This window comes from Hemicordylus capensis, chromosome 2, assembly GCF_027244095.1.
Source record: "Hemicordylus capensis ecotype Gifberg chromosome 2, rHemCap1.1.pri, whole genome shotgun sequence".
NCBI classification, from domain to species: domain Eukaryota; kingdom Metazoa; phylum Chordata; class Lepidosauria; order Squamata; family Cordylidae; genus Hemicordylus; species Hemicordylus capensis.
The window spans coordinates 369,671,054-369,694,110 of NC_069658.1; the positions used below are offsets into that span (position 1 = coordinate 369,671,054).

General features: G+C 42.5%; 1 protein-coding gene across 21 annotated transcripts in view; it reads right to left on the reverse strand.

Annotated features, from left to right (window-relative positions):
- TENM2 (teneurin transmembrane protein 2) overlaps positions 1–23,057 on the reverse strand; it is a 1,486,671-nt gene that overhangs the window by 128,196 nt on the left and 1,335,418 nt on the right. For 18 of the 21 annotated variants that reach the window (XM_053288965.1, XM_053288966.1, XM_053288972.1 and 15 more), the window contains 2 exons: positions 16,404–16,604; positions 14,234–14,446 (listed from right to left, as the gene is read on the reverse strand). In XM_053288965.1, the coding sequence (XP_053144940.1) occupies positions 14,234–14,446; positions 16,404–16,604 (414 nt within the window). The remainder of the gene's footprint in view (positions 1–14,233; positions 14,447–16,403; positions 16,605–23,057) is intronic. The other 3 variants (XM_053288970.1, XM_053288967.1, XM_053288974.1) reach the window with 1 other exon arrangement.

Genomic DNA, 23,057 nt, shown 5'->3' on the forward strand with positions numbered 1-23,057 from the left:
ATTGGGGAGGAATTTGTGCTGCTCTCCCCTCCATCAAAAAGTGCTATTTGGATTCCAGGAATATGTCCCTGAGGGTTGCATAACCCTCAGAAATTTATCAGGGGCATCTCTAGCAAGCCATTGGAGAAGTCATATACATTGAATTTCTTCCTGGAGGCATCCCTTCTTGGCACAATTGGAAAGATTAAAGCAAAAGTGCATGGAATCTCACTTCTAAAATCAGCATAATATACAAGACTGTATATAGTCTTTACAGCTTATACGGTGCAGAAGTTAAGATGGGCATCTTAACTTCAAATTTCCATGGCCAACAGCTGGACTAGCACTGCAGACATGCAGCAATGTGAGTTCATTGCTATGTGTTGCCAAAATATTCCCCTGAAGGTCATGTGACCCTTAAGACCATATTTTGGTGATGCACAATGGGCTTCAGAGGGAAGGGGAGATCATCGAAAATGGTCTGTTTCTTCAGTCAAGTGACAGTGCAGTAGTAGTCTGGAATTCACACATGTATGCAGTGCTAGTCCAGATGCTGACCCATACTTTTTGGAGCATGAGTAAGAACTGAAAGCATATTTAATTTTAAACTGAAGGATTTTGGATGACTGAATAATGGTTTCTTAAAAGGAAAATCTGATTGGGCACTGTGGGTAACATTAGCTGTTATCCATGCTTGCTAAGGGTCTCCATACTTCTAGGCAGTATATCTATGATGCAGAAAGTTAATGTCAAAGTCAGACCTCGAGGTGACCACAGAAGACAGTATACCACTTACACAGAACCTCTATGTGCAGAGACAGTCCACCATAGTCTTGTGTGGCCTTGCAAGCCCTCTGCTGCCACACTGTTGCCTCACATCCCCCTAAGTCCACCTGCCACCTTGCCACCACCTTACGGGACCCTCAACGTCAATTTGCCACCCACTATTGCCTCGTGTGCTCTTGCAAGTCCATTTTCCACCTCACCTCCACTTTGCATTCCCTCATATGTCTCTCTGCCACCTTGTCCCATCTTGTTTTCCCTTGCAAAGCTTCCTTGCTACCTTGAGTGGTCTTGCTGCCACCTTGTGTGGCCAAGGAACCCCGCTGCAAGGGGTCAAGGATCCCCTTTTCCAATAAAAGGAAAGGGAGGAGATTTATTTAACTATAGGATGCCAGAGTGCATTTAGATACTTCTTTTCAAGCAGTTCCCTTCTGAAAGAGAAAATCACTCTCCAGAAGTTGCCAGGATTTGCCCCTTCCAACTCTGGCTTCAGACTCCTCAATGGGCAAAATCACTGATCCACATCCTTAGCTGATTTTCCCCAGCTAATATGGGGTATTTAGAGGTCAATAGCTCAAGTAATATGGGAAGATTAAAAATAAATAAATACAGGATTATGCTTCAGCATATATCTGAATTTTTAAACATTTAAAGGGACATTAAAAATATAGGATGTATTATCTGATGGCAAAAAGCAGCCAACACTTTAAAACTGCTGTATTCCTGCCATTTTACATCAGATCTATGCCAGATTCAAAGCTAGTGTTGCTTGTCACCTAGTCAGTGTCTACAAACTTGCAGGCAGATTGGCTACAGATGTTATGACTAATAGAAATGCCCAGGGTTTATAACGGTGAAACAACTCTTTATCTTAACTACAACACCTCCCCTCTTTACCATTAATAGAGCTTTGGGACGTGCCCATTGTTGTAGTCCTATCTGTGCTCTCTTTTCCAGCTAGCAGGAAGAGTTGGGATTGCACTCCAAGCTGCTGCAGTTCTCTAGCCCAAGGCTTTTGGAGGGCTTTTTAGAAAAATTAAAATGTATATAGCTGAGATTTATTACACTGTCCACTTATAATATTTGCTAAAGGCATTGTTATTTAACATATACCCAAACAAAGCTTACTTAACCACCCCCTTTATGATTGACTGACTCAGAATTCATATCAAACTGAAAACATATTCTAAATATTAGGGGTGTGCACAAAATGGTTTTCATGTTTTGTTTCGATCTCAAAACAAAACAGATGGCCAAATGTTTGTTCTGCTGTATTAGTCGGCTTTGATGGAACAAACTAAAGTCATTTTGAGTGTTCCGACCGGGAACTCAAAACACCCAGTTGTTCCCCTGGATAGCTCCTAGGGACACCAAACAGGTTGAGTGGAAGTGCATGAAGGATGCTACCTACCACTGAACCCACAAAAGAAATGGGTAAGTGGTCAACCATATAATTCTTTAGAATTCTAGGGGGGTTGGGGAAAAGGTTTTTTATTAAAATTGCCATTTTGCCCATTTCTTTTGTAGGTCAGATGGTAGATAGCACCCATCCTGCCCTACCACCCAACCCACTTTGGTGACCTTAGGAGCTACCCATGGGGAACAATGTAGTGTTTCAAGCTTCTCCATTGTTCCCTATGGCCAGAACAGTTTTGCATTGAAACTTGAAAAACACTGCAGATGCATACAATAAAAGAGAATTTGTCCCTCCCAACACAGAACACACATTCAAACACAGTCCAAAAATGGCCAAAAAAGAATCACTAATCCAGAATCCACTGCCAGCTACAGTGCCTGCGCTGCAATAACATCACTGTTACAAGTTGCTCTCTCACATACAATTATGGCTCTTAATACATTACTTCCTAGCATTGCAACAGCTGCCACAGCAGCACCGTTAGCAGCAAACATAGCCATAAGCTCAACTAGAGCAACTTGAAAAATCAGTCACATTTTGACTGAGTACACCTTGCAATGCAGTGCAGAGCAGAGCAGAGCAGTGAATGAAGTACAAGTTAGTCTCAGCTCAAGGCCAGACATGGAGCTCATCACAGCAATCACCAAGAAATATTTCACACACAGAGAACTGCCACTGTCCACTTCTCACCACAGCACTTTCTCATAAACAAAACAAACCACAACTCAAGGAAGGCAGGTACCCAAGTTCTGCCTTTGTCAATCTGAGATCTAGCAAAACCAGATAGTTATAGCAGGAACAGCACTATAAATCAGTTATATTTACAGGTGAAACTTGGAAAATTAGAATATCATGCAAAAGTCCATTAATTTCAGTAATGCAAATTAAAAGGTGAAACTGATATATGAGACAGACGCATTACATGCAAAGCGAGATAAGTCAAGCCTTAATTTGTTATAATTGTGATGATCATGGTGTACAGCTCATGAAAACCCCAAATCCACAATCTCAGAAAATTAGAATATTACATGGAACCAAGAAGACAAGGATTGAAGAATAGAACAATATCGGACCTCTGAAAAGTATACAGTGTATTGTGCTTGATTGGCCAGCAAACTCGCCTGACCTGACCCCATAGAGAATCTATGGGGCATTGCCAAGAGAAAGATGAGAGACATGAGACCAAACAATGCAGAATTGCTGAAGGCCGCTAATGAAGCATCCTGGTCTTCCATAATACCTCATCAGTGCCACAGGCTGATAGCATCCATGCCACGCCGCATTGAGGCAGTAATTGCTGCAAAAGGGGCCCAAACCAAGTACTGAATACATATGCATGCTTATACTTTTCAGAGGTCCAATATTGTTCTATTCTTCAATCCTTGTCTTCTTGGTTCCATGTAATATTCTAATTTTCTGAGATTGTGGATTTGGGGTTTTCATGAGCTGTACGCCATGATCATCACAATTATAACAAATTAAGGCTTGACTTATCTCGCTTTGCATGTAATGCGTCTGTCTCATATATCAGTTTCACCTTTTAATTTGCATTACTGAAATTAATGGACTTTTGCACGATATTCTAATTTTCCGAGTTTCACCTGTACATATCTGCTCTTTGGCTTGTGCACAAGGCCAGACTGGAAACCAGTGTCACCCTGGTACTCAAATTTTTTTGAACGCTTCAATTTAGGTGCCTAACCAGCCATCTTGGACACCTATTTCTCCCCCTGCAGTGAAAGCCTCTGTTTCTAAATAGAATAATGATGTACAGACCAGTTCTGGGAATCTGTTTCATCTCCCCCATATACTGCTTTGAGTGAATTAAAAAAACAACTCCCAACCTCTTATTTGTCCTTTAATAGTGCCAGCCCCACTACCACCAGACTTCATCCCAACAGTTAAATTATCTATGTTATTTTGTCTCCTGCAATACCATGTAATTCATTTGCTCACTGAAACAGGTACTTGGCACCACAGGGTATAAAATAACTCAGAAAACAACATTGTTGGAACATTAATGGCTGGCTAGTGCAGTGAATACACTTCAGAACAGCAAAATCAGCTCTGTCCTTTCAGCAGTGAGATCAGTAGCTTGATCAATTCTATTTCCTTTTTGCTGTTGTTGTTTGGTTTCATACAAGTTATAGAATTGGTAGGAAAAATCAATATAGCTCATGCAGAAACCCCACCATAGGAAAGAAATACTTTCATTTAGGTCAGGAAGTTATTTACACATATCTGCAGGATGCAGTTCTTTGAAGTCCTGGATGAAACATGGGGTGTATGGCTGAAAGATACACTGATTGCCTTTTTAAAGTGAGCTAGAGAAGCAATAAGTTCATATATTTTGCACATGGATAAAAAGAAACAGCTGACAATACCGTGTAGTATTTTCTAATCTTGACAAGGGACACCAAATAAAGAATGTGAAAAAAGTGATCTTCCTACTGAACTTGTCTCCTGTCTGCTCCTTGAAGTTTAAATAACAAGAAATTATTGCTGATTCTCTGTAAAGCCTACACATGATTAATTGTGTTTATCTCAGAACTGATAAGGAAATTCTTTTCATAAAGTGGGTGCAATCTAGAGAAAACAAAGCATACTTAAAATTCCATAAATTAAGGGAACATTGGCCCACTTTATTTTCTTTCTACTGGGCTGAATGCGCTATGAGTTAGTTTCAAAGCAGAACAGCCCCATTCTTAAATTGTTGGTAATAAAATCTAGAGTAAACCAGAATCCGGGTGGGTGGGGGGATGGCACCCAACATACATGGAAGCAATTCCCTAAAGTGATCTCTATGATAACTTTAGTTCAAGTGGTTCTAGAATTCAGCCTTAATACTCTAGCTTTAAAATTAATATTAAACACTCACTTCAGGCTGGAGTTAGATACTAATTAAAGAGAGCTAGGATAAAGATGCTGAGTTTTAAGTGCTACTTACTACTCAAGAAAGTCATACTGATGTCATTGTTGATTGCTCCCTAAACGTTAACAGGAGTCAATTGTTGGCTATTACTGGATACAGGATGCTGGACTAGACAGATCTTTGCTGTACTCTAAATGGGCCACTCTTATGTTCTTTATGTAACTAGCTCCTTTGGGTTACATAGGAACATTTAAGCTTTAGATTCCTGAAGAAAATGTTGATTTTTGGTTGCTTTGGCTACTTACCTCTAGCACTAGTACCGTAGTAGCAATGGAAGGGTCCAAACTTGAACCCTGACTTGACACTCCCACCTCTCAACCCCGGACACTGGCAACTGGCATTGTCCTTGACACCACAGAAGATCTTATGCTGTTCAACTCGGGTTCAGAGGAAAAACACTCCTTTCTAGTCTCCACGTATGATATTCCATGAGTTTTCAGGCACATAAAAGCTCTGTTGACCACTACAAATCTGCACTGGCTGTTTCTCATATTAAGGCAGGGATATCTGGGGGGGACTGCCTGAGGATTAGAATTTGATTTCATTATGATTTTGTTTCAACAGAGATATAGTCCATATGTTATATTTTTTAAAAAAATACAAAGGAAGCTGGGATGTTTACAACACGGAGTGCAGAAGTCTAAATCTCCTATTATAGAAACCTTGTTGATTTACTAAAAGCTGTCATTTGTAGTTATATTGTTTAACTAGTCATGTCCTTCTTATCACTTCTTATAACAGAACTAGTATTTTTAAGCCCGTTATGATAACGGGCGCTAGCTTTCTATCCCGTCTTTTCTGTCTCTCTCTCTCTCTCTTTCTGTCTCTCCCCCCCCCTTGTCCCCTCTCTCTTTTTGTTTTTTGTTTTGTTGTTGTCTCTGTTTTTGTTCTTCCTTATTTTGCTTTTACTTTTTTTTTGGGGGGGGGGTGGATGAATAACGGCCAAAATGGCCCATGAGAAGGTGGCCGCCCCCGCCTATCGCCCTCCCGCGCACCCAGCTGCCGGAGCCCACCTTACCCGCTCCAGCCTGAAGGAGAAGAGAGGAACTCGGAAACAGAGCTATTCTCTGTGTTAAGCTGCTGCCTATACTGTCGCAATGGACGCAATAGGCGTCCTTTGCGTCCATAGCGGCAGTTTGAGCAGTGACTTAGCACAGAGAGGAGCTCTGCTCGTGAGCTCCTCTCTTTTCCCTCGGGCTGGAGCGGGTAAGGTGGTCTTCAACAGCTGGGAGGGCGATAGGTGGGGGCGGCGACCTTCTCATGGGCCATTTTGGCCCTTAATCTTTTTGGGGGGGGAGCGGGGAAGGTGATTTTGGGCAGCTGGGAGGGCGGGTGAGCAGGCGGCGGCGACGGCTGTGAGCGGGCGGGGGCCTCGTTGGCGGCTTTGCCGCCACCTCGCCCAGCTTCCCTGTCCCCCGTCTCGGTCTTCCCCCGCCACCATTGCCCTCGCCTTTTTCAGGGTGGCCGCTTCTGGTTGCCTCGGCCTCCTCTCGCCGTGCCACAGCTCATGGCCGAGGCGGCGGCTCTGCCGCCGCCTCGGCCACTTTCCCCCGCCGCCACACACCGGCTAATGGCCGCCCGTGGCTGTGGGACACTGGTGTCTGAGGTCCTGTGTCCCTTGGGCTCTTCTGGGCCTGCGCTTCGCGCAGGCCCAGAACAGCCCAGGGAGGCAGGGACGCAGATCCCCAACATTCCAAAGCCACGGCCACTCACTTAGCCTTTTATTATATAGGATGGACTGAAAGGGCTAGAACTACACAACTGGGGGGGGGGGGAATCTGAACTCCTCCTCCCAGCCACTTTCCCGGAATTGCTTCCCTTTGTCAGAGGTGGAGCCTCTCCTCTTTCTTAACCTTCAAATGTCATCCCATCTCCTTCAGAAATTGTTTCTGCTTTTTATTGTTATAGTTGTAATTACTTTAAGGAAACCAGTAAAGGGGGGGGGGACACCCTTCAACACAATGAATATTCCAATGGGACAAAACTATCTACCACTGCTATAAGGCAACACAGTGCTACACTGGGCATAGAATTGTTGATTACTGACTTAGCTATAAAAGTATAAAGGGAAATGCAAGCAACATTCTTGACAAATGGTGATTTCTGCCCCTCTGGAAAAACAGTACATTTGTAGGCTACCTAAAGGGCATACGTTTTAATATGACCTATCCAAAATGCTATCTAAATAATGAGTGGTGGTTCACAGCCAGAATAGTGATAATTAGTCACAGCATAGTCTACAATCTGATTATTTTGCCTAGGTTTTTTGGAGTTGGGTTAGAAATGAAAAAGCATAGATTTTCATGGGCTTCCTGCAAACATATCCATAGGCACAGGAGGCAGTAGAGATATGTCTTGCTGTATTCATTAAGAGTTCTGCATACATCAGGCTTTCTACTTTCTGCCAATATAAGAGCCTTGGTCTTCTCTGCCATCTCCTTATCCTCCTTAACAATCCCTTTCATGTCCTCATGCCCTCATCATCTAAGGGTCCAACTGCCTCCCTGGCAGGTTTTCTGCTTCTCATATATTTAAAGAAGTTTTTTTGTGACCTCCCTTGACATTTCTAGCTATATGCTCCTCGAACTCTCTTTTTGCACCCCTTATTGTCTTCTTGCATTTCTTTTGCCAGAGTTTATGTTCATTTCTGTTCTCTTCGTTTGGGCAAGACTTCCATTTTCTGAAGGTAGTCTTCTTCCCTGTTATAGCTTCCTTGACTCTACTGGTTAGCCATCCTGGCGTCCTCCTGAACTTGGTGGTACCTTTCCTCCTTCTTGGTTCCAAATGAGCTTCTATTATTGTGGTTTTAAATAAGTTCCATGCTTTCCGATCTGACCCTTCTGAATTTCCTTTCCTATTCTCCCTCATTTTTGAGAAGTTTCCTCTTCTAAAGTCCAACGTATCTGTGTTGGACTTACTTGGAAATGCTCCACTCGCATATAAGCTGAATTGGATCACGCAATGGTCACTGTCCTCCAATAGTTCTACAACTCTGACATCTCGTACCAGGTCCTGGGCACCACTCAGGATTAAGTCCAAGGTCATCTTCCTTCTGGTTGGTTCCACGACCAACTGTTCTAAGGCACAGTCATTTAGCATGTCTAGAAATTTGGCCTCTATGTCAAGATCTGCATGTGAATTTGTCCTGTTTATGTGAGGGTAATTGAAGTCACCCATTATTACAGTTCTTTCTCTCTTTGACACCTCTTTGATTTGCTTCTCCAACTCCAGGTCACTCTCAGCCTTTTGATCTGGAGGGCGATAGCATGTCCCTAGTAACACATTTCCTTTCAGTCTTTGTATTGTCACCCATATTGATTCTGTGGAGGATTCCGGTCCTTCTGAGTTTTCTAGCTTGTTGGATTCTATCTCTTCTTTAATAGATAGTGCTACTCCACCCCCAACCTGCCCCTCTCTGTCCATTCTGTAGCATTTATATCCAGCAATAACAGTGTCCCACTGATTCTCACCGTTCTACCAGGTTTCCATTATGCCCACCATATCTATGTTTTCATGAGCAACCAAGCACTCCAGCTCACCCATCTTGGCTCGGAGGCTCATGACATTGGTATATAAACACCTATACGCCAAGTCTCTCACCTAGTGTTGATGTGTGCTATCTGCCTTACTATCATTTGACCTTTTTAACCATCTGCTCTGCTCTGTCCCCGTTTATCTGAAATGTTTGCACCCTCGTCCCTTAGGGCATTTTGCTTGCTGAACCAGATACCACCCAGTTCCTGTCAGCAACCCCCCAGGCGTCATTTTAAAAGCTGCTCCGTAACCTTTTTAATTTTAATTTTAAGTGCCAACAGTCTGTTTCTATCATGCTTCAAGTAGAGCCCATCCCTTTTGTGCAGGCTTCCCTTGCCCCAGTGCCCAACCCCTCCTCCTGTAAACCCCTCCTCCTGTACTACAGCTTGCTGAACTACAACTCCCATAATCCCCAACTATTGGTGTTCCAGATCAAGGCTCCATAAGGATCCTGATTCATTTACTGATGTGACTAAAAATAAAGAGCAATGGCATAGGGTATATTTTTCAAATGCTGCATAAGGCTGTGCATTAGCACTTATCTAGTTAACTCTACTAATGTTTAAAATGGTGATTCTCTTATATTTAGCGGTGGGGAGAAGCAAACAACCCTAGCACATTCCTCCAGTGGTTGTTGCTGGTGTCTACTGTTGCCAGTACTGCTCTCTTTCAGGGTAGTGCTGCAAACTACCTCTAGTCAATGTCTCAGCAGCCCTGCATCGTGGGCTCATGATCAATGAACAGTGAACATTTCACCCTGCCTAAGGTCAGTATTGCATCATCCTCATCATCATCGTCGTCGTCATTGTCATCATCATCATTATTATTACATTTATATCCCGCTCTTCCTCCAAGGTGCCCAGAGCGGTGTACTACATACTTAAGTTTCTCTTTCACAACAACCCTGTGAAGTAGGCTAAGCTGAGAGAGAAGTGACTGGCCCAGAGTCACCCGGCTAGTATTATGGCTGAATGGGGATTTGAACTCGGGTCTCTCCGGTCCTAGTCCAGCACTCTAACCACTACACCACGCTGAAGTGGTCACTTGCATGAGCAAGGGCAATGTGCCTTAGGCCAAACAAGCAATCTGACTGAATAGGACACCCCCACCGCTTTCTCTTACAGAGAGACATCAGCCCATGAGCAGATTCTATTTCAAATAAACCAATCAGGAAGGAGTTTCATCTACAAGTAGCAAAGATATAGTACATTTCCCAACTTGTTATGAATAACAGACTGTCTGGCAAGGACATAGAGGAGAAGTAGCCCATAGAAACTAGCCACTTGTAATCTTTTACATGTGAAGATTACATGAAGATTACAACTGAGCTCAGCTCCATTCACTAAATGCAACACATTTGCATAGGTTTACTTTTGCCTTTTGTGGGCCAAAATCCACTCAGAGTGACTCAGTCTAGCTGGCAATGGACATCTTTGTTTTGCACAAACATCCTTGCCCTTCAGGGAAGGAGAAGCCCCCTTGATTGATTCATTTCAAGTTTCAGGATATGATTTTCAGTATATCTGTCCTGGCCCCACCACATGTTTTCAGAGTCATCACAGCACAGAGAGAGCCTTCACATCATGTACAGAGTCTCCTTGGATTATACTATCCTCCTGGCAGTCTCTGAGACACACAAGTTGCAGGCCTTTGCTGCTCATTTCTTTCTTGCTTTCCCCCGCCTGCCCACTGGTGAAGAGGCCAACCAACGTGTAATAAATTCACCAATAACAACCCAAGGAACTATGAGGTATAACTAACATCTTGCCCTTCTGAGCCCCCTCAACTGCTTTTCTCTCTTTGCCTCCCTCTTGTGTTAATTTTAACACTATTAAAACAAAATTTAGACATTAAAACAATTTAAAACTTAAAACAAGCTAAAAGTATTAAAACAGTAAATCTAACTAAAACACTTGGGTGAACAGATGTGTCTTGATTCACTTTTAAAAAGTGAGTTGGGGAAGCTCTTATTTCAACAGGGAGCACATTCCAAAGCAGCAACAGAGAAGTAGCAACTTCTTGAGACTGAAAGATTTTTGTTACAAAGCACAAAGGGCAAAACTAGACAAGATTATGCAAATACAGGATGATCTCCAGTCTCTGCAAATGTTTGCAAATAGCAGCTGTGAGGGGGCGGGGGGGGGGGGAATCAAGAACCATAGTGTAAGGCGACTATTACACATGCATGCTTTTCCTAACATGGCAAATGGCAGCTGGGGTGGGAAGTTCCATTAGGAAAACAGTGTTGAGAGGAAAGGGTTAAACTCCTCCCATCACATTTCAGATGCAGATCAGGCCCCTCACAACAATTTGCAAAAATATAAAGAAGCCTGAGATGCAGTGATGCATCTGCATCATAGCATCTAGTTTGGCATAAGAGTAGCTTTACACTGCCTTGAAGGCCTATTCACAATTTAGTTGTGTGGTTGAGGAGTTTCCTTGGCATACTTAGAATCAGCCCAAACCATGTTTCAACCGGAAAAATGCTCAATTTGTGGTCTAAGGGCACATGATGTTGCTATATACTATCAGATTATTTTCATACTATCCTAAATGATGTGCTGCTTTACAGAATAACAGAAGCAAAATATAGGCCTGTACCTAAAGAAAATTACCATCTAAATATAGATTTCAATGGGAGGGCACAACAAAGGGAGAGTAGGACAAGGGTATTGGGATTTACTGCTGTTGCCATACTTGGGCTTGGTGATGTTAAAGATAAGCAGGTCTTGCCTGATCAGTCTACAATTAAAGAACTGCCTGATCATGCCATATAAGCTGTTCTGAGCTCTCTGAAGGAAGAGTAGATTTAAGCTAAATTTAAAAAACAACACCTGCTTCAGCAGCTGTAAACATTTCAAATTGGGACTTTTCATATTGGAATGCAATAAGAGAAGAGGATTCAGGGGGCTGATTAATTTTGAAAATAATGGGCAGCATCCAGAGTGGTTATTCATGACTTAAGCCCAATTCAGATATAATGCAGTACGAGTATCCAGATGTCTGTACACTTGTAGATGTGTTTGTGTGAATGACTGTACCTGTGTTCATTTTAAAAGTGAACCTGGATACAGGCCCTTTAAATGCATGGTACAGATAGGTAGTGCACTTCTGTACCTGTGTTCAGCATAACATGTGAATGACTGTACTTGTGTACCAATCTGTACCTGTGTATACTTGTTGTACAAGTCTTGGACACAACATGTGAATGGGCCTTAACTCCCAATGAAATCAACGAGACAAGTTAGTTGTGGTGACATTAAGGTCTATCATGTCAATAAGGCTTAATCATGATTAATTATCATGTCAATAAGGCACCCAGAGGCAAGGATCTGCTTGTTTGTGGGGAGGTAAGCTTTTCAAGGCTTCCTCTGCTCGCCCTGTCAGAGCCCTTTCTCTGCTTGTGAGAAAAGGCTCCTAAAATTACACACTTGTCATTCTTCATCCAGCTAGGGATAAGCAAATGGAAGCCTCAATCCATGTGCATATAGCTTGACTGGAGGTAAACTGTTTTCTGACGATGCCATATGTGAACTATTGCTTTAAAAATGAAATACAAGGGAATACATAAAGTCAACGTCAGTTTGTAGGCATTTTTAGGTTTTGTAAAATCCCAACCCTAAAGCATTTTAAGGCTGCAACATTCTGAAAGTATAATTTATGTTCATCAATAATGAGGGCTGCTGTTTTGAGCTGCAGTTTTTATATGGATCCTGAAATATCATACTGGTACAGAGCAGGAATGTTTATGTACTAGTATTTTATACAAGTATAACTGGATCAAAATTGTATCAGATGATTTGCTATTCCAATTATTGGCTACAGATAGATCTAGAATTATGTAGTTTTATAAGACAATATTTTCCTACAAAGTGAAGGAAATTATTGGCAGGAAAAACTGTGATAGTGTGCCAATAACTCTTCCTAAACTGCTGGTATTTTACACACCTGTCAAAAATAAGGTAAAACATTTTCTTAATAGGTTAGCTATTTCTAAATGGAAATATTAACCAATTGGCATAAAGTAATATCTAGCACAAATCTTATTGTAAGCAATCAAAATATATCCCTCTTCTTGTGTGCACAGTAATCTCAAACTAAAACAGATCAGTTACAGAAAAATACATGAAAACATTTCTAAAGATAAAAACATTAACACAGTTAGTGGAAGAAGATAAACCTTTAGGAACAAATATTGGCTAGATCAAAAGAATGTTAAAACCCACAGGAATAAATGTGCCAAATGAGATTGAGATGTAGTTGGAATAGAAGCACAGAAGGCCAAGAAACGCAGCCTGCCTCTGCTTGGGAATATTAATTTTCAATGTTTGTAAACTGTGGTACGCATGATATATATTCTAGCATCTTCATTAAATATGTGTAGAATACAAATTTTAAAGAGTATTTCTCATCCCAGTTTAAATATATTTCCTAAAAGGTTTAGCTATCCAAAGAGACAGAAAAAAAACACACTTTTTAAAAAAAAGTTGACAAGCACATCCAAAGACTTGTTTAAAACAAAAACAATTCACTGGCAATAGGGCTGTCCTTTTAATGTTTCCAGCTGTTGTTATAATTTCACATTTACTCTTTTTATGTTTCATTCCCCATTTTAAAAAAAATGTGCAGGAAATCATAGTATTCAAATTTTGTATTATTTTCTTGGACATTTGAAAATAACTGGTTATCTAAATATATTACACAGGGAAATAGAAAACAATATATTCATGCGGATTTTAAACTGCATTTTCTTGCAGATAGTCAGGTTAGAGTTGGGTTTTTTCTTCCAGATTTCCTAATAAATATATGCTCAGTAAGTCCTGAACTATTTTTGTAAAAAGCAGAGGGAAACTTTCAGCTGCTCTCTGGGTTTTCCATGTGCAACCAACATTTTGCAGCAATAAATTAAGTAACTAAGGTTTAACATTCAAAATGGTCAAAAAACATTTGAAGTAACACATGTTTGTTATTATTTTCTAGGCTGACATATCACAGTGGAAATGCAATTGTGTTAGTCATGGCACTCTGCATGATGCCCAAGCTGTACTGAGCAGCATGCTGTTAGGAAAGGGTATACCAGCATGCTGCAGCATTGGCTCAGCCCTCCCATGCTGTGTCAGTCTATAGGCAAACACCATGACCACTGTCACAGCACAACACATGAAAATGCTAGGGAGCTATTTCTGTAACAACAGGGGGGGTGGTTCCCCCTCAACTTGACCCCTGCTCTTGATGGGTATAGTGGCGATGTGTTCTGAATGGAATACATAATAAGCAGGAAGCATCAGATCAGGAAATGAGGGGGAGGGGGAGAGGACATCCATCAAAGAAAATTTTAGTTAAATGTAACTGAAAATCTTGTCTTACAGGGTGTCTTCAGAAGGAATAAATAGTAGATCTTTTTGTTGAGCACTAGTTTGCATCAGTACCAAATCTAACTTGGTACTGACTTAAAAAAAAAATTCCTGCTTTGGATTTCAGATGCAGAGGTAATGATTGGAAGCACAAGTGCCTATAAAAGGACAGCCCTTTACCATACACAATAGTAACTATGTTTCTACAAGTTATGAAAAGAAAGCAATATGTGCCTGTTTCGGTGGCTGTCGTTTGCCTACCAATGGTGCAGTGCTCCCCATTCCAGCCCTCTCGGCATTCACATTTCCCATCTTTACAAGTTCCATGCTCTGTGCAGCGGGGATGGCAAACACGTTGGTCACAGGCTACCCCTGTCCAGCCCTCTTCGCAGCGACATGCTCCACCAATGCAGACACCATGAGTGCCGCAGTCTACAGAACACACTTCTGAGGGGGAAAGAGAAGGTTGGTTATTGGTCAACATTGTCCTAGGTATGGGCATTACCAGCATCTTGGATTGATGGATGATTTATGGCTTTGTATGATCCCAAGCAACATATCAGTGGAGAAAACACATTGACATGAGATGCTACTGTAGGTCTGTTTCCATGGCCTACTCAAACCTTGGTTATTCTGTTGAACATGCCAGCAAGGAAGATAATTGCAAATTGCGAAAGAGAAAACTGAGAGAAGAAACCGAGCTCAGGATTCATTCCAACTGATCTTTGGACATCATGGAATCACCAAATTTTTTTTGTTATAATCTGAAATGGCAAATTTAGAGATGAAGAAGTTCATCATCTTCAAGTAGGAATGGGTCCGGACCGGTTTGGACCTGGCCAGTCCGGGCCGGGTGGAGGGGGTTCCTTTAAGGGCGGGGAGGGTTTACTTACCCCTCCCGCCGCTTTGCCCCCTCCAGCGCTCGTATTTACTGTAGAAATTGGGGCGGCAGGATACCTCCCTGCCACCCCTTGCCTCTCCGCAATGCAAAAGGCTCCAGCAAGTATTTTGCGCATGCGCACATCGCGTGCGCGCTTTACGTCTCCCCGACGCCGGAGGCCCGGTCTACCCACCGGGACGAGGCCTCCGGCGTCGGGGAGACATAAAGCTTGCACGCGACATGCGCGTGCGCAAAAGGCTTGCCAGAGCCTTTTGCATTGCGGAGGGGCAAGGGGCGGCAGGGAGGTATCCTGCTGCCCCAATTTCTACAGTAAATACGAGCGCTGGAGGGGGCAAAGCGGCGGGAGGGGTAAGTAAACCCTCCCCGCCCTTAAAGGAACCCCCTCCACAGTGCCAGACCGCAGCTGTGCGGTTCCGTGCACACCCCTATCTTCAAGTAGCATCATATATAATACAAGTTCTGATAATCAAACATATTGGAAGAAAAAACCACTTTCTTTTTGTCCTTTCAAAGGATGTATGCTGAATTGTCATTTACAAAACTTTTGGAAGTAAGGGCAGGGGTTTAGTTTCCCCTAAGCATCTGAAGAGTCCCCCCTCATTTGAATGAACTCCCTGCCTATCAGACATAATAACTAATATCTTCAAATTGTCTCCTATTGCAAGTGGATTGCTCTCCTTCCATGAACCAATGGTCTGACTTGGTATAAGGGCAGCTTCCTGTGTCCCCACAATTTATGTGAGGAGTTCCTCACTCTGTTCCTCACTCTGAATTTTCACTCTGTTTGTATCCCTAGGTGAAAGAAAGAAAGAAAGAAAGAAAGAAAGAAAGAAAGAAAGAAAGAAAGAAAGAAAGAAAGAAAGAAAGAAACAGTGTGCAATCATTACCAAGGGTTATATGGATACCTAGAAAAGGAACCAAACTGGCGATGGACAATAAATAAAAGAGCAAAATTATGTTATGAGCTGGTTTGGAACAGTCTCTGGCACATAAAAACTCAGGATCAGGCCCAAGGCCCATCTAGTCCAGCATTCTGTTTCATACAGTGGCCCACCAGATGCTGCTGGAAGCCTACAGGCAGGAGTTGAGGGCATGCCCTCTCTCCTGCTGTTACTCATGATCATGCAATTAAAGGATGCTCTGACAGCAGGTTGGGGCATCCTGCAGTGACATCAGGGCAGGTGTGCTCTCAGCTTGTCTCCACCCCAAATACATGTGCTGGCTGGTGTTTATCTGAAATAGCCCATTGTGTTATTCTTATCAGGGATCATATTAAAATGAAAAGAAATATGTTGTTTATGTCTTGATTGAGCATTTCAGGTCAGAAACAGTGAGAACTTGAATATTGGATTTTGAGGTGCCTGGTCTTATGCTGTGAAAGCAACGCTCAATGTTAACAGTCAAATTATGATTTATATAATCTTGAGTGCCTAGCCAAGAACCATTTAATATCAAGATCCAGGAAGGTTAGAACAAATGTGACAAATAAAATGTTTTTCTTACCAACAGAGCAGTCAGGACCCATCCAGTTGGGATCACAGTTACAGAGGCCTGTGTCAGAGAGGTATGTGCCATGCCCACTACACTGGTCTGGACACTGGGCACGTGGAAGTTCACAATTTAAGCCTCCCCAGCCTGGGCTGCAGAGACACTCTCCATTTACACAGACACCATGGTTGGAGCAGGAAGGATCCAAGCAATCAACTATATAAAGCAAAAAAGAAAACAAAAACTCTGTGAAAAAGGTCAGGCACAGAATGCAGAGCCTGGATTGACACAATTTGGCAGCTTTGATCTTGCTGCAAGGAACAAGAGGAAACTCATGCAGTTGGTCTTTAGGCTACCTACTCTGAGGAGTCTGAAAATATAAAAGATTATATTGCTTGTTCTGGAAGAGTCTCCAAAAGTTTAAACTAGCTAAAAGAGGAGGAAGACTAGCGCGTGAGGGACAATCAAAACAAAATAGCAAATAGGGCTAGTTTGAAATCAAAGGAACACTAGAACACAATATTCCAAATGCTCAGATCCTTAAGCAGCCTTTATTCAGTTCTGATTCTGTAAATGAAAATCCCAATAGCACAAAATACACATGGTAGCTGACATAATGCACAGTGCAATGCTGGCATTTCTGACTTGCTGGGACTGTTGCATATGTAGAAGGCAGCCCCGGTGGTGTTGCAGAAGTGGGCAGTCGCACAATGACTTAAAACAGCACATGGACATTTGCATCATGCTGTTTCCATTGTTTCCAGTGGAAGCAGCACTGAGGAAGTGCTCCCATGCTGTTTTAAGTCACTGCACAACTGCCCACCTTGGTTGCCTTTCATATGCATGCAAGTTGCAAATGATGACATTCCAAGAGTTAATTTTAATCATCTACATTATAGCAACAAGAAAAAAGAGAGAAGCAGTTTTCATGTAATAAACCAATAAAGTAATATTTTATTAGGATATATAAAGGATGTAGTAACACAAAAATATCAAGAAATCACTCAGTACTTAATAATGGAATGGAGGAAAAATAAGGAAGGAGCTCAGTTAAAGCATTAGCTAATATGGGACACACTATATATAGGCAAACTATCTAATTTGGTTTGTTTCCAGGAAGGTAGGAAGAATATTAGTAGAATCAAGAGTTACACAGTAATTTTGATATGTAAGAGTCAGAAAGCACGGCCTTACACACCCTTTAAGATCTTCTGGAGAGCTTCTGCTCCATGTGTCAATGGCATCAGAGGTTCTAGAATGACCTAAAATTGCTTAGTTTAAATGTCTGACTAGCTCTCTTGTGCACTGGGAAGGACGTGTCCTCCTTGGTGCTTTATAGGGTGAGTGGGCTTCAAAAGTAGGAAGCCTTTTTGGAACCAACCTGCTTCCTTAAGTGCCCTTTTTGGTGCATCACAGGATGAGTGGACTCCAAATGTGGGCTCTCGGAAGGTTGCAAAGCCCTTGCGTATCACTTCCAGGGATAGGGAGGGAAACTGCTTCCCATGTGTGGAAAGTGGAGCTGCATTAATCTGCAGCACAGCAGCATCAGCATTTCATAAGATGTGGTGGTGCATCCTTACTCAAGAGAGGTCAGTCACTGGTTTCTCTCATCTTTGGAAAACTTCCAATATTAAGGAACAAGACAATTTCACTGAAGCCTGTATTGCCTGAAATATCTGCTCTTTCATACGTTAGTTTTGAACATTTGGAGATGGGAGAACGTGATCCATCAGTACCATAGTGATTTAAAATCTTATTATAGTGCTATGAAAAGAAAAATATAGCTTTCCTAGAAGCGAATGAATTAGAATCTTAGGACTAGAAGGAATCTCAAGAGTCTGGTCCAGGCAGCAAAAAAGAGGTGGCAGTTTTCAAGAATGATACAAAGAACACTTTTAACCTGTCTATAAGTCATGTATACCCCAGCTTTACACACATTCTATCAAGACAATCTTTAGTTTATAATATGCCATTTGCAAATGTTAAATGTTAAATTGTTAAAGCAATGCCGATAAAGTGCAAGAGATCAAGTTTTAACCTGAATCTAATCTTCTAGCCAATGTAAATTTTAGTTCACATTTCCAATGTGGGGAATGCATCAAGGAAGGAAATGGCCACAGGATCCAGAGAGATGGGTATGTACCATGAACATCCAAACTCTGAGACCATAGCCACAGTGAAGGCAGAGTCAAGGGTTTGCATGCAGAAAGTCTCAGGTTCAATCCCTGGCAGCATCTCCAGGTAGAGCTGGAGGGAAAGATTCCTGCCTGAAAGCCCAAAGAGCTGTGGCTAGTCAGTGTAGGCACTACTAAGCTAGATGGACCAATGGTATAAAGCAGCTCCTTAGGTTCATGATTTGTTCGGTGTGAGCAATTTCTCTCACAGCACTTAAACTACTTCTTAAACACTTTTGGATTTAAGTTTCAGTGAAAGGATTGGGCACAATTCCTCATTAAGGGGAAACATGGGGGACAACACTGATGGAGCATTAACCACCACGGTTTTCCTTTATACCATTTGTCCACTAACTTCCACTAGAAAGGAAGAAAATACTGGGTTGGTGGATCAGTGAGGCAGGTGATGAAGAGAGATCTTTCACAAAAATATGGATTTGCATGTTCAGTCTTCTGTTCTGTGTTCCAAAGAAATACAATGGTTTCCACATTCTTTTAGGCCTGCCTTTTAATTACTTAATAATATTATTAATATTCCCTTTAAATGTATATTTTCAGGCCTAACCATATCTCAGTCTTTTAAAATGTTCCACATCTACATCAGTCACTTGTACTCTTTCAAGCTTGTCTTCCCCTGAGTAGTGAATTCAGGGCAAATTTTACCTTGGACTAAGCATGTATTATGTGCAAAAAAAGAACACCAGCAGCCATGCTAGTTTGGCTGCAACGTGAGTATCCCAAAGCCTGCCCCCCCAAAAAAAACTATTCCTGTAAAACTGGACGTTTCCCAGATGGGGGGCTTTATTGCAGGAGCAAGTGGTGTAAATGGGGACGTGTTAGGATGAGAGTTTATACAGTGCCAAGAAGTGCATATAAGCATAAATAAATTGCAGAAAATTAGCATGTCGCACGGGTGTAGAGGCCAACTGCGCAGCAGGGACTGGGGCAGCATACTCTGCTGGGGTAGCAGCAGCGAGTAGGTTTGTTGCTGTTTAAAGCTGTATTTCCTGGCATTTAACAGCCGCTACTGGGCTAGGCAAGATCAGGTGGGGGGGGAGTAGCAGACTTCAAAGGATGCCCCTAGGCTTTTGCTCTCCATGCTGGGGGGCAGAGCCCAGGAGTTCAGATTTTCCTGAGTTCAGAGGTATTTAAGAGCTGACTTCAGCTGACCTCTGACTGCTGCCTGATCACCTTGCCCCATGGAGCTGTCTGTGGTGCCTTGCCTTGTGGCCTTTGGTCTAAAGGATGGGGCAGCACAATATTCAGACTGAACTCTAAACAGAAGCAAGTATTCCTTACAGATAGTAAGAGTTTCTTGATCACATGACAAAAATAGGGTAAGACACTCTCCAAGCAACCCTAGGAATGGTACAGAAGTGTGACTGCGATTTTAATCTCCACTCAACTTCCATCCTGCATAATGAACATAATAAAATAATTATTCCAACAAGGCTTGTCACCTAGATTGCTTAAGAGAATGTCTTACAGAACTATATGTGTATTACTAAAGTGAAATATAGAATGCTGACTGAATTTTACTTATCCAATATACCATTTGCCATGCAAAAGAGAAAAGTAAGAGCATGATCCATAAACTGGCAAAAGCTGTTTCTTTGTACTAAAGCAAACAGGACTACATTGGTTAGTTCAAATAGTGTGGCTTAACTAGTTTATGTATCACAACATAGGGCTAGTCTTCATGACTGGTTTTATCCCTATTGGCTATTAATAACTATCTAATTTTCCTATAACTGCTCACTAACTGGTTTTTATCATTTATTTTACTGACTCATCTGTTATGAACATAAGGCAAACTGATCTACAATTTGTGACCCTTCCTTTTCTCTCTTGCTTCTCTTCACCTGACTTCCAGGAGCCCTCAAAGATAATTGCTAATAGCTTTGCAATTTTTTCAGCTAATTCCCTTAGCACCCAAAAGTATACTTCATCAGACCATGTTGATTTAAATTTATTAAAATATGATCTATTCATTTCCTGCCCTGACCTGTATTTCTTCCCTTCCTTGGCTATCTTCATCTTATTAATTTACCCCTTTCCGTGAAAACTGAAGCAGAGTAGGCACTGGGAAATTATGGTTTCTGAATGTCTCACCAGTTCGCCTTTTATTCAGATATATGGACCCATGATTTCTTTTATCTTTCTATTTCTAACACATACATGTGAACTTCTCAGCTATGTCCCTTGCAAATTTTAATTTGCTCTGTGCCTTTGCCAATGCTATCTCGATAATTTTGATTTGTGATTTACTTTTATATATATTTTTAGAAACACATCATTTTGCTATTATCTAAAGAAAACAGAGAAGCGCCCATCTTCATTTTTATCACCCGTTGGCATTTTACTATGTCAAATAGATATTTAATAACCAGAAACAGCCTTCTCAACATAATAGTTGAAGTAACGTGATTTAATTCCGTCAAAGAGCTCTATCTGAGATAAGTGACATATGCAGACTATGTAAGATCCACAATCTCCACTGAACCCCTGGTGAAGATGAGAGAAGGTATATCAGGAGGGCACTTGTCAGAATACAAGGATGCCAGCTGGAGTTCTGTACATTTAAGATCTCTCTAGCTACAACTGTGGGATAAGACACAGGAAACTGTAGCAGTTCTTAAGGATGCAACTGAATTCTATCCTTTGTCATTTTCAAAGGCAGCCCCACGTACCACACATTGCAGTAATCTAAGCAAGATGTTACCAGAGCATGAAGCTACCTCTATCCAGGTATGGTCGCAGTTGGCATATCAGCCGAAGCTGACAAAAGGTGCTCTGAACCACAGAGGCCACTTGAGCCTCTAACAACAGTGCTGGATTGATGAGCATCCTCAGATTGCAAACCAGTTCCATCAGGGGGGAGTGCAGCCCCATCTAGAACAGGCTGAACATCATTCACCTGGGCAGAGGAGCTAGTGACTAACAATACTTCTGTCTTGTCTGGACTGAGTCTCAACTTGTTCACCCTCATCCAATCAGTTACTGAATCCAGGCACTGATTCAGGACAGTCACCGCTTCACCTGCGTCTGATGAAAAAGAGAGATACAACTGAGTGTCATCCACATACTGATGACATCTCAGGCCAAATCAGTGGATGACCCCTCCCAGTGATTTCATGTAGATGTTAAACAGCATAGAGGAAAGAATGGTATCAGGCCTTTTCACCAGCCACGGGAGGCCTGATTACACACCCAATTGCAGGCCCAAGAAGACAGAGGCCGCACCACTCCTGGGTACAGTCAAAGCCAGCTGGGACCTTTCCTGGCTGCTGGAGAGAGCCAGGAGACCTGGGAACCAATGGACCATGCCCAGCAAGCAGAGGTGTACCTAGGTAGTTTTGGAGCCTGGACCTAAAGGCCTTCAGAGCCCCCTGCCCCTGAAAATTAAGCATCATCATGCTCCGCCGGGTGACCACACCACCCAGGACAATCTAAAGAGGATTTGGGGGCCCCCAGGGGCTATGCAGGCCTTGGACTTCGGCCCCGAAGTCCAGAGGTAAGAGTGCCTCTGCCAGCAGTTTGCCTCCTGGTGGCGAAGAGGAAAACACAGGGCCTCAACAGCCAGCTAGATGGGCAACAGCTGAAGGAAGGAGGATGGAGGCTGCTAGACTGGAGAGGGCAGAGTCAGGAGAAGGTTACTGGGATTGCCCTGATTGTGGGGCTTTATTTAAAGTTTGGATGGCCAGGGATGAAGAGGTCAGGAGAGATGGGAGTGAATCTGCACTAGAGACTCCCAGAGAGGTAAGGTCTGACCCCTCTCCCTGATGGCTGGTAGAAGAACATGGTGACAATTAACCCCCTCCCCAGGACTTCTGAGGCCACTTCATTAGACTTTGAACAGGAGCAGAGGAAGGGAGGCAGTTGGAGACTGTGGTCTCAAGCAAGTGCATAACAAGTGGAACCTCAAAGCAAAACTGCCAAGAGATTGAGCAGTAATCCCTCAGCACCACCTTTTGGAAACAGGCCTCAAGGTAGGAGCGGAACCACCTCCAATCAGTGCCTCCCACACCTAACTCAGCCAGCCTATCCAAAAGGATACTGTGACCAATGGTATCAATAGCCACTGAGAGGTCCAAGAGAATTAACAGGGTTGCACTCCCCCGTCTCTCTCTCTCTCTCTCTCTCCAAAGGTCATCCCACAGGGCAACCAAAGCAGTTTCTGTTCCAAAGCCCAGCCTGAAGCCTGATTGAAATGGATCTAGATAATCCGTTTCCTCCAAAAGTGTCTGGATCTGGTCAGCCACTACATGCTCAAGCACCTTGCCCAGGAAGGAAATATTGGCCATAGGTCTGTAGTTGGGTCTAGACTAATTTTCTTTAGGAGTGGTCAAATAATAACTTTCTTCAAAGGAGCTGGGACCACTCCCTCTCTCAATGAGGCATTTAGAACCTGCTGGACCCAGATAAAAATTCCCTCCCTACTAGATTTAATAAGCCACAAAGAGCAAGGATCAAGCATGTATGTGGTCTACCTAAC